Source organism: Hyperolius riggenbachi, chromosome 2 (genome assembly GCF_040937935.1).
Source record: "Hyperolius riggenbachi isolate aHypRig1 chromosome 2, aHypRig1.pri, whole genome shotgun sequence".
In the NCBI taxonomy this organism is placed as follows: Eukaryota; Metazoa; Chordata; class Amphibia; order Anura; family Hyperoliidae; genus Hyperolius; species Hyperolius riggenbachi.
The window spans coordinates 111,962,331-111,980,340 of NC_090647.1; the positions used below are offsets into that span (position 1 = coordinate 111,962,331).

Below are 18,010 nucleotides of genomic sequence, written 5' to 3' on the forward strand. Positions count from 1 at the left end.
TGGTGATACTGTGAGGTTGCCATGGAGTTTGCACAAACATTGAATCATCTTATTTTAAATGTGTGGTGAGCAAGAAAACCCTTTGCATCTCCTGTTGCTGGATAGTGACCTGGGTTCAAATATTAGCTCTTCCTGTTCAGTAAGCCAGTACCTACTCAGTAAGGAGACCTTGGGCAAGACTCCCTAACATTGCTACTGCCTACTGAGCGCATCCTAGTGGCTGCAGCTCTGGCGCTTTGAGTCCGCCAAGAGAAAAGTGCAATATAAATGTTATTTGTCTTGTCTAAATGTGCCTTCAAAACGCTCCACGTTGAAGCCCAACGACACAGAAATATGCTACCTGGCATGCATTACTCATTGCTGAGCTGGTTTCTGGGACTTGTAAAACTTCTCTCCTTTGTACGAAAGACCTATTATATAATTTTAGAGATTCCACAGACTGGTGAGTCAATCAAGCAATCTGAAACAGACGTAATAAGGCAATAATAGAGATGACAGCTCACTTAGTGTGACTGCATTATGGCAGCCGACAGGTTTGGAAGTGAATCGCTCTCAGCAGTCCTGGATTAAACCCTCGCCTTTGGCATTTAGCGCAGTTTCCTACTCAGACCAATGATTCTTACGGGGACCAAAATGTCAGTGTTATTCCATATGCAGTGTACCTGGCAGGCTTACCGGACAGTTCATAATCCAGCGAAACTTACTGACAGACATATACATTTTAGCAAAGGAGTAGGTGTGATTTTTGGATCACATACAATAGCATTTCTTTGTTTATTAACCACTTCTATACCATGACATTTTGTGCTGATCTGTGCTGCGTGGGCTCTCCAGCCCACAGCACAGATCAGGTTGCAGCCAGGCCGATCAGACTTCCCCCCCCTTTTTTCCCCACTAGGGGGATGTCCTGCTGGGGGGGGGGGTCTGATCGCCGCCAGCTGCTTGCGGGGGGGGCTCTTCAAAGCCCCCCACCGCAGCGCTTCCTGGCCTCCTTCCCCTTCCCTCCCTCTCCCTCCCCCTGTGAGCGGCGCAGGACGGATTTCCGTCCTGCGCCTGATGGGATGGGCTTTAGCCTATCAGATGCCGGTGATCCCCGGCCAATCAGAGGCCGGGGATCACCGATCTCCTCTACGGCAGCGCCGTATACATGTAAACACCGGGGAAGGTCTTCCCCGTGTGTTTACATTTACCCTGCGAGCCGCCGATCGGCTCGCAGGGTGTTCACGGAGACACCCTCCGTGAACTGACATGGAACGGAATAAACTTCAGGATTCAGGGGCGTATATATACGCACCGAGAATCCGGAAGTGGTTAAAGGACCTTTGGAGCAAATGACACCATGCAGACTGGAGTTACTGTAAAGATTCCCATCACGCTTAATCTGAACACTTGCATTACTGCTTTCTTAGGCTGTGTTTCCACTTGTTGCCGTATCACGTGGGGCCAGCGGGAGCAGAGTAGTGTCCCCTCTGATGGTCCGCTGTGGTCCGACTGAAGCCTGGGGCGGTTGCGCTACCTCATAGGCTATATGGGGGAACGCATCCGCCTGGCCCGGCATTATTGCAGACTGCACTAAAGTCCCGCTGATCCATTGAGGCGCAACAGGTGTGAACGGCTCCTACTTATACAATAGGAGCCGTTCACTCAATGAGCGGAGAATGGACAAAAAATGTCCATTCTCCGCTGCAGTGGGAACAGAGCCTTACTGTATTCTTGGATGCCGGTTTGCTCTCCCCCCATACAACCCATAATGCATTGCAAGCATTTTATATATGCTTTAAGGTGGCCACACACCATATAATCCACCCCGGTCATCCCTGGACCACCCAGATGTGCAGGTCACTGTTAACCACACTACCATTCGCCCTACCTCTCAAGCCCGCTGTCTGGGTGTCACCCTGGACTCCGCACTCTCCTTCACTCCCCACATCCAAAACCTCACAAAGTCCTGCAACTTCCACCTTCGCAACATCTGTAAGATTCACCCTTTCCTGACCTCTGCCACCACCAAACTCCTCATCCATGCCCTCATAATTTCCCGCCTCGACTACTGCAATGCCCTTCTGTCTGGTCTCCCTATGACCCGAATAGCCCCACTGCAGTCCATCATGAATGCGGCAGCCAGAATTATCCACTCCTCCCATCGCTCCACCAGGGCGGCTCCCCTCCGTGAATCCCTCCACTGGCTTCCTATCCAGTCCAGAATCAGATTCAAGATATTGTGTCTGACCTATAAATCCGTCCACAAAACCTGTCCAACCTACATTTCTGATCTTACTCAGAGATACACACCAAGCCGCTCACTCTGCTCCTCCAATGAACTTCGCCTGACCATCCCCCGCATCACCCAGTCCCATGCACGCCTCCAAGACTTCTCAAGAGCCGCTCCAACACTATGGAACTCCCTACCTCCACCCATTAGGGCAGCCCCCTCCAACACCTTCAAGAAGGCCTTCAAAACTTACCTTTTCACTCTGGCTTACCACCCCTCACAATTGCTCTAAACCCACAGCTGAACTCTGGTCCCATACCTCTCGTGTCCCTACCTCTCCCTCTAGATTATAAGACTTTGGGCAGGGTCCTCCTCCTTTTGTGTCCTACCTGATCATGCACCTCCATTACTGTGCACCCATGCTATTGAGTGAATCTAACTTGCCTAATCTCCATGCTCCCCTCCAGTGACTGACTAAGCATTACCTTGTACTCATACTGTGCTGCATGATCTGGTCTTTCTTGTATTCCTGTATTGTCATTTTGCTGTATGTCACCCCTAAATATTGTCTGTAACCTAAATTAATTTCCAGCGCTGCGTAATATGTTGGCGCTTTATAAATACAATAAATAATAATAATAATAAAATACCTTTCCAATTCAAGAATGGCAATCACATTTTCTGACTGATTGTAATATTTTGAAAATCTGACCTAATGTACCACACTTGTTAAGTGTGTACATTAAAGGGATACTGTAGGGGGGTCGGGGGAAAATGAGCTGAACTTACCCGGGGCTTCTAATGGTCCCCCGCAGACATCCTGTGCCCGTGCAGCCGCTCACTGATGCTCTGGCCCCGCCTCCGGTTCACTTCTGGAATTTCTGACTTTAAAGTCAGAAAACCACTGCGCCTGCGTTGCCGTGTCCTCGATCCCGCTGATGTCATCAAGAGCGCACAGCGCAGGCCCAGTATGGTCTGTGTCTGCGCAGTACACTCCTGGTGACATCAGCGGGAGCGAGGACACGGCAACACAGGCGCTGTGGTTTTCTGACTTTAAAGTCAGAAATTCCAGAAGTGAACCGGAGGCAGGGCCGGAGCATTGGGGAGTGGCTGCGCCAACACAGGATGTCTGCGGGGGACCATTAGAAGCCCCGGGTAAGTTCAGCTCATTTTCCCCCGACCCCCCTACAGTATCCCTTTAAGTGTGTGAATTTTTTTATGAAAAAAATGATTAGAAACTGAGAAAACTGATTGGGTGTGTGTATAGAAATAAATTGACACTCTACCACACCATTCAATTTTCGTAAAAATGTATCAGAAAAATCCACCACTCCTGATCCACTTTTATTGAATTAAAACGGGAAATCCAATCAGATTTCTTGCTCGAATAAAGAAAAAAAGCTTTACATTTTTTAAGGGAATCCGATCGTTTTTATCGAATTGCCGTAAAATCGGATCATTTTATTGAATTGTGTGCCGTTAGACCATCTATTAGACATGGCCTGAAGACAACTACAGCAGGCAGAACATTTTCATCAGGCCACTCCCACTCTCAGGACTGCCTAGGTTTGCATGAAAACTACAATGGATACGGATTGTTACATTGTTATCCAGTAAAAAGAAAAAAAAACAACAATTGTGTTTTGTAGAGGAACTTTAGCTAAAATGGAAAAAAATAAATAATTACAATGCAAAGTGAGAAGTTAAAAAATAGAAGAGAGATCAGGAAATTCTTGATATCCGCCATGTAATTTACTCATATATTGTTTGATCCACAATCAGCCTGCACGTAATCATTTTTACTACTGGCAGACATGAAAAAAAAACAAACAGACAGCACCAACTGCCATTATCTATAACCACACCCACTAATAATGCGATAGGCTAAAAGGTTGCTTTTTATAGACATTTATGCACAGAGGGAGATACTGGTTGCTTGGCAGTTGGAAACATACATCATTTCCTACAATGCAACATGTTCACAGACAGGAAACTGTCCCAGAGTTGAAAGCCTCCCAGAGTTAAACTATACACTCACCTAAAGGATTATTAGGAACACCATACTAATACGGTGTTTGACCCCCTTTCGCCTTCAGAACTGCCTTAATTCTATGTGGCATTGATTCAACAAGGTGCTGAAAGCATTCTTTAGAAAATGTTGGCCCATATTGATCGGATAGCATCTTGCAGTTGGTGGAGATTTGTGGGATGCACGAAGCTCCCATTTCATCACATCACAAAGATGTTCTATTGGGTTGAGATCCGGTGACTGTGGGGGCCATTGTAGTACAGTGAACTCATTGTCATGTTCAAGGAACCAATTTGAAATGATTCGAGCTTTGTGACATGGTGCATTATCCTGCTGGAAGTAGCCATCAGAGGATGGCTACATGGTGATCATGAAGGGATGGACATGGTCAGAAAAAATGCTCAGGTAGCCCGCGGCATTTAAACGATGCCCACTTGGCACTAAGGGGCCTAAAGTGTGCCAAGAAAACATCCCCCACACCATTACACTCCAGCCTGCACAGAGGTAACGATGCATGATGGATCCATGTTCTCATTCTGTTTACGTCAAATTCTGACTCTATCAAGACTCATCAGACCAGGCATCATTTTTCGAGTCTGTCCAATTTTGGTGAGCCTGTGCAAATTGTAGCCTCTTTTTCCCGGTGGGGTCTTCTGCTGTTGTAACCCATCTGCCTCAAGGTTGTGCGTGTTGTGGTTTCACAAATGCTTTGCTGCATACCTTGGTTGGAACGAGTGGTTATTTCAGTCAACGTTGCCAGTCAACAATTAGTCGGCCCATTCTCCTCTGACCTCTAGCATCAACAAGGAATTTTTGCCCACAGGACTGCCACATACTGGATGTTTTTCCCTTTTCACACCATTCTTTGTTAACCCTAGAAATGGTTGTGCGTGAAAATCCCAGTAACTGAGCAGATTGTGAAATACTCAGACTGGCTCGTCTGGCACCAACAACCATGCCACGTTCAAAATGGCTGAAATCACCTTTCTTCCCCATTCTGACATTCAGTTTGGAGTTCAGGAGATTGTCTTGACCAGGACCGCGCCCCTAAATGCATTGAAGCAACTGCCATCTGATTGGTTGATTAGATAAATGCATTAATGATAAATTGAACAGGTGTTCCTAATAATCCTTTAGGTGAGTGTACTGACCTCTTTCTATCTCTCCCCTGCTCTCAGAAGTTGTATTCTGCCAGGAAACCTTTTATGGCTGTAATCTGCTTATCAGTGATGTTTACTATATTCCTGACAAGGTACAGACAAGACAGAAGCCGTCACTTCCATGTCTAAAAATTAATTTGTTTTTGTTTTGCTGCCTGAAAAACAGCCTGGTTATTAATATGTTTTGCACTGTACATACACAAGTTTATCTCATGTCACATGTCGCCTCGGGTACACTTTAAATCAGACGGGAATTTTAGGCTTCGGACAAGATTTAACCATGACATATCTTAGTCGATGTCAGTGTTTAGTTTAAGTGAATACCAGCAAAATTGCCTGCTGGGTTCCAATTTCAACAAGTATTATCCATGTTATATGCAAATAATGATGTTACACGATACTCACTGCTTTATGATTGAGGCATGTTAGAATGTATTGAAATTTATGTATGTTGGCAGAGAATATGCTGTGCAAAAGGTATGTAATGCTCTATTAAACATACGCTGTGCCAAAAATACATAGCAAAACCATGGAAGACACCCAAGTTAAAGCTTCGACTGAGTCCTTGAAAATACATAAAGAAAAATAACTGTAAGGAACTGTAAGAAGACCTGTGCTAAGCTCTATCTACATCTACACTGGAACAGATAACCGCAATTCAAAGATGGAATTCATACTCAGCAAAAGTGTCCATAGAATCTCCAGTCCGCACACATCACAACCTTATACCTACCATAAAATAAAAGCTTGTGTAAATATGCAGACATGCCTGCACTGGACCCGTGCCTGCCAATGCCCTGAGCCCAGTCTGTCTCAGCTCCGCCTACAATGGGCAAAACTACCTCTGCAAGAGTTAAAGAGGCACTGTAGTGATATATATAGTAGAGTACAGTAAATTTTTCAGGATACCCACTTTTCAGTAACCTTCCTGGATTCAACATCAGAAACACTTCCTATATCTATATCCGCACCCTCCCAGTGAAGTCTGCTTATGTCAGTCAGAAGTTCTCCTCCCAGAGCATTCTGGGAGGCTAGGCATTATTTTCACTGGCTTCGGAATTCTCCGAAACAGAGCTGCACCTGAGAGGACTAAAGATGTTGCCACCTGTGATAAATTTCAGAATGTGAATCAGGGAGAGGTCAGATTTTACAATGGGCAAATACTGGCTAAATCGTTTATAAAGGAGTATTTAAAAAAAAAGGCAATTTAATTCCTTATGCTATTTTTACTACAGTTCCTCTTTAATGTAATATGTGGAGTGCGGCCATATCCTTTCCTTCACAGCCAAAGTGAGGGGGAGGAGGATGTGGAGCCAGTACACCTTTGTAAACATTTACAATGGGCAGGAGGTGAAGGAAGATCAAGCTTGAGTTGTAAATTGTGCTCCCCGCTCCACCCTCACTAAGGTGCTCTCATTGGCCAACTGTAAAAATCTCCACTAGTCATGTGATAGTGCTGGGAGGATTAGTGGCAACTGGTCTAGTGATAGTTGGCCAATGATAACAGCTTAGAGCAGAATGAAGGGACAGTCATACTTTACAATTTGAGTCTCTCACCATAAACAGTCGGGTGCAGTTCCACTTTAAAGCAAGTCTGAACTGAAATCTCTCTTTCTCCTTTCCCACGTTGGTTTATTCACTGTAATCGATGGAATACTCTGCCCTCCATTTTAAAAATGGTGATGATCCTGTAAAAGCTTCCGGGTCAGTACGATGTTTACTTTATTTAAGAATTTATATAGTGCTGACAGCGCTGTACAGAGTATATTGTCTTGTGACGAACTGTCCCTCAGAGGGGCTCACAATCTAGTACCATAGTCATGTCTATGTATGTATCGTGTAGTGCAAGTATCATAGTCTAAGGCCAATTTAGGGGGAAGCCAGTTAACTTATCTGTATGTTTTTGGGATGTAGGAGCAAACCATAGTGCCCAGAGGAAACCCACGAAGACATGGGGAGAACATACAAACTCCTTACAGATGTTGATCTGGCTGAGATTCAAACCGGGGACCCAGCTCTGCAAGGCAAGAGTTCTAATCACTACACCACCGTGCTGTTAACCAGGGATAGGGAAACATGGACATTACCTTGCACAGCCATTGTCATTTCAGTTATAACTGGCAGTAACTGATATAGTGAAAAAGGACCCTAAGGGCCTGTACACACTGCTGCGTTTTTAAAATCGCCTGCGTTTTTTTTAAATTGCAAGGTCTTTTGAAAAATCAGGAAAATCGTGATGACCTGTACACACTGGTGCAATGCATTTTTAGAAAAAAAAACAATCGCAGTGACTGCTGCACTTTTTAAACGCTGCGTATGAAAAACGCAATGCTTGCAATTTTTCATTGCGTTTTTAGGTAAACAATCAGGAAACCAGAAAAAGATCGCTTCAGCAAAATCACAAGCACATAAAGATCGCAAGTAGAAATTTAATTAAAAACCCAATCACATCACACTGCAGTTGCGATTTTCAGAGAGACAAGTCTGACTAGATTTAGTCAGAACAGGAAGGAATTGTTGTTAGAAGTAAATGGTTTCTGAGAGGAACGGACAGCGAGGTAAGTATATAATATTAATTTTAAAAGGTACATCATGTGTTTATTTTAAACAATTTTACTCAGTTCAGGTTCCCTTTAAGCAAGAAAAAAAAACACAATCACAAATAGGAGTAAAATAACTGATATAATGGGAGGGATAGTTTTGCTTAACATTTTTTTGAAGTTCCTCTTTAAGCATTTATTAACCCTCTGATGAAGTGCATGACCATTATAACAGCAGTGTGCAAGCAACAGGTTCCTTTGTAGAACCTCTTCAAGGAAATACCCCAGTCTTCTATTTCAGCGAGTTCCCTTTTATAAGATGGCCAATGGTAAATCACAGTACAGTTAAACAGGTTTCCCCAATGAAGCCGAGTTTCCATGCACGATAATTTCTCCCCTGATGATTTGCCTTTTTCTTGCCCCTCCCATCATCTTCTGGAGAACTGGCTGTGTCACTCTCTCCTCATTCCTAGCCAACAAAAACTTCACACAAAACACCAGCCACGTCCTGCTCATTTTCCTCACTCTTTCCCTGCCAGCTGCTGCACTCCTCCCTCCATACATTAACCCCATACCCCGCTTACCATGTGTTGAATGCTGGGCCCCGGAGCGGTCCTTCTCCTCTGGAAGAGAAGACACAGGTTAGGGGATGACACTTGTGTGCAGAGGTCCAGGCAATCATACAGGCATCTGTCTATATATACACAACCAGCAAATTCTACACACTCACATGGGTTATTACATGGAATCCTTCTTACAGCCCTCCTCAAACCTTTGCCCTCCTCAAACCTACAAACCCTCGCCAAACCGTACCACAAGTATGTTGGCTGGCCCAGCTGTCACCTTTCAACTACTTGTCCTGCCTGGTGTAGGTAGCCACTGGTGCCCCTTAATATTAGCTACCCAAGGGTACCCTCAGTATTAAGTAGCTAGAGATGCCCCAGTATTAGGTAGCGAGATGTAAAGAGGAGAATGAGCCACCTCTCCATCATCATGTGCCTGTAGGCACAAGCCTACAATGCCTTATGGAAAATACAGCCCTGGGTGCAGCATATGGTTTTAGTTTAATGTAAAACACCTGGTAATCTACCCACTGACACTGTAAAGTGTATTGGTTACACGTACCCAGCTGAAGAGCAGTAGAAGTTTACTATTCATGTCCATGTCTAAGTGGCCTAAATTCTGCAGGGCATTGAAATTTAAATATTTCTCAGATGAAAAAAAAAAGGCCATGTCTGACCATTCCTACAGGTATAATACTATATGGTCACAATTGTTAGAGATTTAACAATATAGTTACCTTAAAGAGAACCAGAGATGAAGCACCCTCTTGTATTTTACCTTATAAATCAGTGGGAACATGACAGTAAACACCCAATCTGCTCTTTGTTTCATTGTTCTCTGTTTAATCGAACTGTTATCACCTCAGATAAGAATCCCAGACTGAGCACTCAGTCTAGCTTTGCTACAGAATGATTATAGCTGAGTCTGTCTTCTCTGGTGTCTTTTCAAGCCCAAGCCTGCCCCCTTGTGGCTCTGCTATAATGACTCAGCTATAATTATTCCATGCAAAGCCAGACTGAATGCTCAGTCCGGGATTCTTATCACAGCTGATAACAGACACTTTTAGCAGTGAGGATGAAACAAGAGAGCATGGTAAGAGTTTTCTCTAATGTTCTTACTGATATATATGGTAAAATACACAAGGGTGCTTCGTCTCTGGTTCCCTTTAAGCTGCAGTATAGTAAAACAACCACAAGATGTCACAGTGTAAAATGTGATGGTAATCTTTTTGGGATTGTCATTTCCTGTATTCACTCTGTTCTAAGTAAGCTGCACTTCCTGATGGTTGTGTATGATTTATATCTGCAGGTAAATAGTTATATATAGTTATTATATCTTCAGTAAATAGTTATAACTTGTTATACTGGGTGCCTATCTGCATGTACAATGCACTATACTCCAACAATATTATCAGAAAGAAGCCCCATTTCGGTCATGCCCTAAGGCAGAGGGCAGCATCTACTTACCATATCAGGTGGTGGAGGAGCGGAGCAGCATGGAGGCACCTGCAAAGTGTCAAAATGTTGTGATGAGAACAGGAAATGCTGAAACTAGAAGCACAACTTACATAAAACAATGAAGTAACTTCCAACAGCCTTAAAGAGACACTGAAGCGAAAAAAAAAATATGATATAATGAATTGTTGTGTAGTACGGATAATTACTAGAACATTAGTAGCAAAGAAAATATTCTCTTATTTTTAATTTCAGTTATATCGTTTTTTGTTTTTTTTTTAGAACATTGCATCATTCTCAAATATTTGCAGTTTACACACTACTTCGCTTTGTAAATGATTTTACAGAGCAGGCTAGTGAACTTTTGACCTGTCCTCTGCAGAAAACAAACAATACAGTGCCAGATACTTGGAGATAATAAGCTTCAGAAGACAGAGCTCTCTGCCACTTTGAAAGTCAAAGTTGTTGAGCTCAATGGCTCTTTTGCATAGATAACAATTGGAGTTTCTTAACTCTTCCTGTACTGGAAACAATATTAGACTTATGTCTCTGCTCCTAATGTTTTATTTCTTATCTGTACTACACATACAAATTATATCATAATTTTTATCCCGTTTTAGTGTCTCTTTAATAGTGACTAAGGAGGGCTTCATATACGGTTTACTATGAAAACATAAAATGTTTACAAACATGCACATTTGCACCAAGGAAAAATACATAGCATCATTAAGAAAATCATCTCTTATAGTCTTTGAAGGTGTACGTGATGCCCACTGCTTTACTAATGACTAATAAAATCCCACAACAGTGGCAGGTGTCCAGCAGCATTCATCATGTACAGTAAATATACGTTTAACCAGGAGTTGGGTTTCTAGGAAAATAATCATTATGAAGTGAAAATGTTTCCAGTCTATGTGGGAGTCCTATAAACAGGGCACAAGGGAGCTTTATCCACACAACAAGCCTGTCGCAAACTAGGTGTGTTTCATTTTCACAGGTTTTGGGGCTATATATAGAGCAGGAACCCTCCACCCATGAACTGGACAGAAGGCCTATTCATAGTGACCCCATCCCATCCTGACCGACATCCAAAGGACTAAACGCTGCTTATAGCATGAAGCAGTACAAGGACGACTCACAAGGCCATGTGTGTTCAATACAACATGAATCATTCACTTTGTCTGAAGTGTTCCTGAATCTCTCAGGTACACCCAACATACTGTGTCTGCTGATATAACCTGCGGGAGATAGTTAGCTCTACAGCAGACAAGACAAGCTAGTGGTGTTTTTTGGGGACATGGACTGCCCTTACTATTTACTTCTGGCCACTGAGCAGCTTAAAAACATATAGAAGAATGTAATATATTATTCAGGATACTCAATTTTACTTTAATTATCCTGGTTACAAAATCACAAACACTTCCTATCAGGGCTGTGGAGTCGGAGTCGTGGAGTCGGGCAATTTTGGGTGCCTGGAGTCGGAGTCGGGAAAAAAAGGACCGACTCCGACTCCTAATGAATTTGTAACTGTAAATAAAATAGAAAATATGATAAAATGTTCTATTTCTCAGATAATAGTCATTAAAAATAATGTAAATATACAGTATATATACAGTAATAGCTGTGCTTAGTCCACAAAAATGAAATAAACCAATCAAAATTAGTTACTTGTGCTGCTTCAATAAAGCAGTCCCCGTATTTTTAAGGTCAGATATACATATCTGATTGTGACTGTATATATGATGTGTACACAGGAATCTCTTATATATACTAAATAACATCTATGCTGTAAGAATAAAGCCTGATGTGTAGCTGTGTCACTAATAGAGATGGTCAATGAGATGGAAATAATTCTGCACTGGTGCTGATTTATGCAAATGTATGCACTCCCTTTGCTGATGAAATCAAATAATTTGATATGTTGTTAAAATTTGGTTTGGTGACTACAAATTAAAGGGTACCTGAGACAGATGAAAAGTAAAGTTTTATACATACCTGGGGCTTCCTCCAGCCCCCTTCAGGCTAATCAGTCCCTCGCTGTCCTCCACCACCCGGATCTTCTGCTATGAGTCCTGGTAATTCAGCCAGTCAGCGCTGTCCGGCCGTATGCCGCTCCCACAGCCAGGAACATTCTGCACCTGCGCAATAGTGCTGCACAGGTGTAGTATGTTCCTGGCGGCGGAGTGTGTGCATGCGCACTACGCCCGACTGGCTCAAGTACCTGGACTCATAGCAGAAGATCCAGGTGGTGGAGGAGGACAACGAGGGACTGATTATCCTGAAGGCGCCTGGAGGAAGCCCCAGGTATGTATAAAACTTTAATTTCATCTGTCTCAGGTTTACTTTGTTACACAGTAGTACTATACTCTACATATGCACTCCCCACAGAGCTGCAGGGAATCCACTGAGAATGCTGTGCACATTGAACACAGAGGTGTTGTCTGTCACCCATAGACCTTGTTCAGATTGTGCATGAAGAATGTGTAATAGAGGAAGAATCTCCTCATTCCCCTGCAGAGTACCTGCACATCATTCTTACATGTACCCACAGTTACATTGCTTAGGGCCTGATAGATGTTCTTTGTTCCGGGTTTGTACCTTTTACAAGTACTCTTACCAAGGACTAGTTTTAGTCTAAAGGGAATAAATATAGTAGTCTACATATCCTTCTCACTTCAGTTGTCTTGTAAAATTCCTAAGCGTTGGCAGTTAAGAGACAAATTTCATGTTACATACTTTAAGCCCTGGAACACACCAGAGGAGTTTTTCTGAGCGTTGTGAGTTTTTAAATCTGCTGCTAAGGTTATCCTATGTGTCTGTGCACACTGGAGCGATGAGGTTTTGTAAAAAAACCCATAGCATTACATTGGGAAGAGGTTTTGAAACCTCTAAAAGCTCTTCCCAATGTAATGCTATGGGTTTTTTTTTACAAAACCTCATTGCTCCAGTGTGCACAGACATATAGGATAACATTAGCAGCAGATTTAAAAACTCAAAACGCTCAGAAAAACTCCTCTGGTGTGTTTCAGGCCTTAATCAACAAAATTGTAATATGCAAATTAGAGGAGTCGGAGTCGAGGAGTCTGAGTCGGTGGAATCCTAAACTGAGGAGTCTGAGTCGGAGGATTTTTGGACCGACTCCACAGCCCTGCTTCCTATATCTAAATATTGCTGTATATTGGTATGTAACCTCATATGTGATGTTTAGCCTACACTATGATGACACCAAACCTCCTCCTCTCAGTGCATTCTGGGAGACCAGAGGCCATATGCAATTATCTTTCTCACCTGAGTTTTCTCCTAGGTGATATTTACACAACTTGTAAATAAAATGCATTTTAAACCACCAGTAAGCAACAAATGGCCAAAATAATTTTGGCAGTACTTTTTCACCTACTTTTTGGTACTTTTCCATTGCAAAGTGCCACAATTTTTTTTTATTATTACTGTATTAATTGAAGATGAAAAATTATCTCCTAGGAAAAAAAAAAATCAGACGTCAATTGTAATTGCATATGGGCCCAGGTGTTTCTTCTCACTTCGGAACACAAGAAACAAACATTCTGCTGTGATGAACCTTATCAGCACAAAAGCTGCAGCCAACTGTGATAGATTTAACAATACAGGGAGTGCAGAATTATTAGGCAAATTAGTATTTTGACCACATCATCCTCTTTATGCATGTTGTCTTACTCCAAGCTGTATAGGCTCGAAAGCCTACTACCAATTAAGCATATTAGGTGATGTGCATCTCTGTAATGAGAAGGGGTGTGGTCTAATGACAACCCCCTATATCAGGTGTGCATAATTATTAGGCAACTTCCTTTCCTTTGGCAAAATGGGTCAAAAGAAGGACTTGACAGGCTCAGAAAAGACAAAAATAGTGAGATATCTTGCAGAGGGATGCAGCACTCTTAAAATTGCAAAGCTTCTGAAGCGTGATCATCGAACAATCAAGAGTTTCATTCAAAATAGTCAACAGGGTCGCAAGAAGCGTGTGGAAAAACCAAGGCGCAAAATAACTGCCCATGAACTGAGAAAAGTCAAGCGTGCAGCTGCCAAGATGCCACTTGCCACCAGTTTGGCCATATTTCAGAGCTGCAACATCACTGGAGTGCCCAAAAGCACAAGGTGTGCAATACTCAGAGACATGGCCAAGGTAAGAAAGGCTGAAAGACGACCACCACGGAACAAGACACACAAGCTGAAACGTCAAGACTGGGCCAAGAAATATCTAAAGACTGATTTCTCTAAGGTTTTATGGACTGATGAAATGAGAGTGAGTCTTGATGGGCCAGATGGATGGGCCCGTGGCTGGATTGGTAAAGGGCAGAGAGCTCCAGTCCAACTCAGACGCCAGCAAGGTGGAGGTGGAGTACTGGTTAGGGCTGGTATCATCAAAGATGAGCTTGTGGGGCCTTTTCGGGTTGAGGATGGAGTCAAGCTCAACTCCCAGTCCTACTGCCAGTTTCTGGAAGACACCTTCTTCAAGCAGTGGTACAGGAAGAAGTCTGCATCCTTCAAGAAAAACATGATTTTCATGCAGGACAATGCTCCATCACACGCGTCCAAGTACTCCACAGCGTGGCTGGCAAGAAAGGGTATAAAAGAAGAAAAACTAATGACATGGCCTCCTTGTTCACCAGATCGGAACCCCATTGAGAACCTGTGGTCCATCATAAAATGTGAGATTTACAAGGAGGGAAAACAGTACACCTCTCTGAACAGTGTCTGGGAGGCTGTGGTTGCTGCTGCATGCAATGTTGATAGTGAACAGATCAAAACACTGACAGAATCCATGAATGGCAGGCTTTTGAGTGTCCTTGCAAAGAAAGGTGGTTATATTGGTCACGGATATGTTTTTGTTTTGTTTTTGAATGTCAGAAATGTATATTTGTGAATGTTGAGATGTTATATTAGTTTCACTGGTAAAAATAAATAATTGAAATGGGTATATATTTGTTTTTTGTTAAGTTTCCTAATAATTATGCACAGTAATAGTCACCTGCACACACAGATATCCCCCTAAAATAGCTAAAACTAAAAATCAACTAAAAACTACTTTCAAAAATATTCAGCTTTGATATTAATGAGTTTTTTGGGTTCATTGAGAACATGGTTGTTGTTCAATAATAAAATTATTCTTAGAAGGAGGAGAAGAAAGCGCCGGCACTGCTGTTACACACTTTATTTGAGCGTTAATAAAATCAATACAGGGACATACAGCCGGACATATTGGAAAGACACATACCGTGAATGGGTGTAGAAGGTGCGGTGGGTGCGGTGGGTGCAGAGCCTGACGGCCGTTTCGCGCTACATGCGCTTCTACGGAGGCTAGCCTCCGTAGAAGCGCATGTAGCGCGAAACGGCCGTCAGGCTCTGCACCCACCGCACCCACCGCACCTTCTACACCCATTCACGGTATGTGTCTTTCCAATATGTCCGGCTGTATGTCCCTGTATTGATTTTATTAACGCTCAAATAAAGTGTGTAACAGCAGTGCCGGCGCTTTCTTCTCCTCCTTCTAATCATGCTGTGACCAGGACCTGAGCACGCTGAGGGCACACTTCATTAACACTTCCGACTGGGGTTGCGTAGTGCTCCCCCCTCCTCCCCCTCCCTCTTCTTGGATACGTCTTGAGCCTGCAGTGCCAGCAATTTCTGCTTCCTTTTCTACCGTTTTAATAAAATTATTCTACAAAAATACAACTTGCCTAATAATTCTGCACTCCCTGTATAAATCAAAGAGAGGAAACATTTTTACAGAGGGCAGCGGACAAACACTGACTAAATAGTTTATAAAGTAATATTGAAATAAGCGGTTTTACTCATTAAAAGGGAACTGAGCACCACCACAATTGTTATTTAGGCTGAACCTCCCTAGAGGTTCTTAACCGAAACAGAGTGTGCTGTTGGGGGGGGGGGGGGGTGGAGTTGGGGAGAGCATCATTACTTTGCTATGGGGTTCTGATCCTCTGGTCCCTCCATCCGGTTGGGATGCTCCATCTTTTCCTCGGACTTGCCACAGCGACCACAGTTTTAGGTACCCGGTTGTGCCACAATGCATACCGGGAGATGTGGTCCGTGACTACATCTCCCTTCATTTTAAAAAATGTTTACGATAGTGCTTGATTCCCTTTAAGTTAAATTCAGTAAAGTTCCACCTCTTTAAATACCTGCAATTTGTTCTACGGAAAGAAGTTTTAAATCTGGATGATACCATTTATTGGCTTACTTAGAGGAAAAGTAGTAAGCTTTCAGCTATGAAGCCTTCCTCAGACTTGATTTCTGTATACTGGCATCATTTAGAACACAGCTTATATACACTGGACATTAATGTGCAATCCAATGACACATTAGGAAATTCTTTTTTTATACATTAAGCATTGGGAAGTCATAATTACAATTTTAAGACGCACCATTACAGAATTAAGGAGGACCATTAGTAAAATGTCTACTCTACAGATAAGTGTAAAAACCGTAAATAGGAAGATCAAGGAGTTAAAAGTTCTTACCTTTCCTTCACATTTTCTGTGGCTTATTATTTTGCACACTGAAAAGCAGATAAACAAGACATTAAGAGGATAAGGTCACAAATTAACATACACTAGGAGATCACTGATATGCACTCATCACAAATCCCTAGATTACAAAGCTGGGGACCATTGATCTGCAGGTATTGTTGGGTATCACATGTAATGAAGTTGATGTGGACAAGAAGGCTCAGTTCCCACTTGCAACAGATCAAAACGGCCCATTCAGTTCGTACCAGTTAAGCATCCGCTTTGTTTTCTTGTCCCGTTTGAGTCCTAAACGGATGCATTTCCACCACCAGTTTCTATGGGAAACGCATCCACTGTCCAGTAAAGATGCAGCGGATCGGTACTTTGCATTCCATTTACTCCAAGATAGCAAACGGATTTTTTAAAATGCTAGAAGCAGACTTTTTTACATTGGATCCGTTTGTTGTATTTCATTGCAGAAAATGTACTGCACGGGTACGTTCTCATCTTTGGAAGATGGCTCTGATTTTTGGAACTTCGCAAATACAAATGTGGTTGTGCAGAAATAAGTATTTAAGATTTAGAGATAAAGCTTACTGATATCCTAAAAAAAGTTGGAAGGTATATAGATATTCTGGCTGAGCTCATACAGGCCCATCCCTTAGCTACAGCCAAACAATGTGTACCGTTGTTAGGGGGATAGCGGAATGAAAGCATAGTGCACTAAATTATGGTAGCACTTTATTTAAAAATTACTAAATTAGCACTTTATTTAAAAATAGCTCTTGCACAAGAAGAAAAAATTTGACCCAAGAAACAGCACTACATGTGATATAAAGAGTAAATGACAATATTTATTTGAAACAAAATATAACACCATATGTATATAAAAACATTTAAAAAAGCAACCAATCGGTCATATATCTCTTATTAGGATAATCAGATTGATGACACCTCAATGGGTGATCCTCAAAGATTCATAGATAATCATCATCTGTGTGGCTCAAGAAGAGCCCCCACAGTGAAAGAACCCGGGTTCTGTACCTCTCAATGCGTACCAAGAATTAGTGCATATATATCAAAGTGCTACGTGCAGTATTAGAAATACATATAAACATATCAACCAATAAATAATGATCAGTGCAAAAAGAATATAGCAGCGAGGGATGCCAAAAAAGTGCATATAATATGATGCTGGACTGCAGCAATGTGCAAAGGAGAGAGCGCTTACGTGACCCAGGATCAACAGATCAACGAGGTGACCGATGGAGAAGGACGCCCCCGGCAGACAGCTCTACCGGTATCGCGGCAGTCACGCCGCTTTATCAAGAGAGGGGGTTCCGTATCCGTATAGGCGGAAAACGCCATACTATATAGTGCAGAGAGCTCGGTCACGTGGGCGCTAGTCGCGCATCACGTGACCAGCTGACGTCACTGAATCAATAGACGGAGAGCGAGTGGACCAAGCGCAGGAGACCACGCTGGAGCGCAAGGAAGCATAAGTATAAGGAAAGCCAAAGGGGACACTGCTCCAGCCATAATATACAA

The 18,010-nt window shown here is 42.7% G+C and overlaps 1 protein-coding gene across 1 annotated transcript in view; it reads right to left on the bottom strand.

The window, feature by feature from the left end:
* Positions 1 to 18,010, bottom strand: part of TNS2 (tensin 2) — a 250,519-nt gene that overhangs the window by 90,320 nt on the left and 142,189 nt on the right. Inside the window, exons 3-5 of the mRNA XM_068267236.1 lie at positions 16,475 to 16,512; positions 9,972 to 10,010; positions 8,526 to 8,564 (exon numbers count right to left, since the gene is read on the bottom strand). Of these exons, the coding sequence (XP_068123337.1) occupies positions 8,526 to 8,564; positions 9,972 to 10,010; positions 16,475 to 16,512 (116 nt within the window). The remainder of the gene's footprint in view (positions 1 to 8,525; positions 8,565 to 9,971; positions 10,011 to 16,474; positions 16,513 to 18,010) is intronic.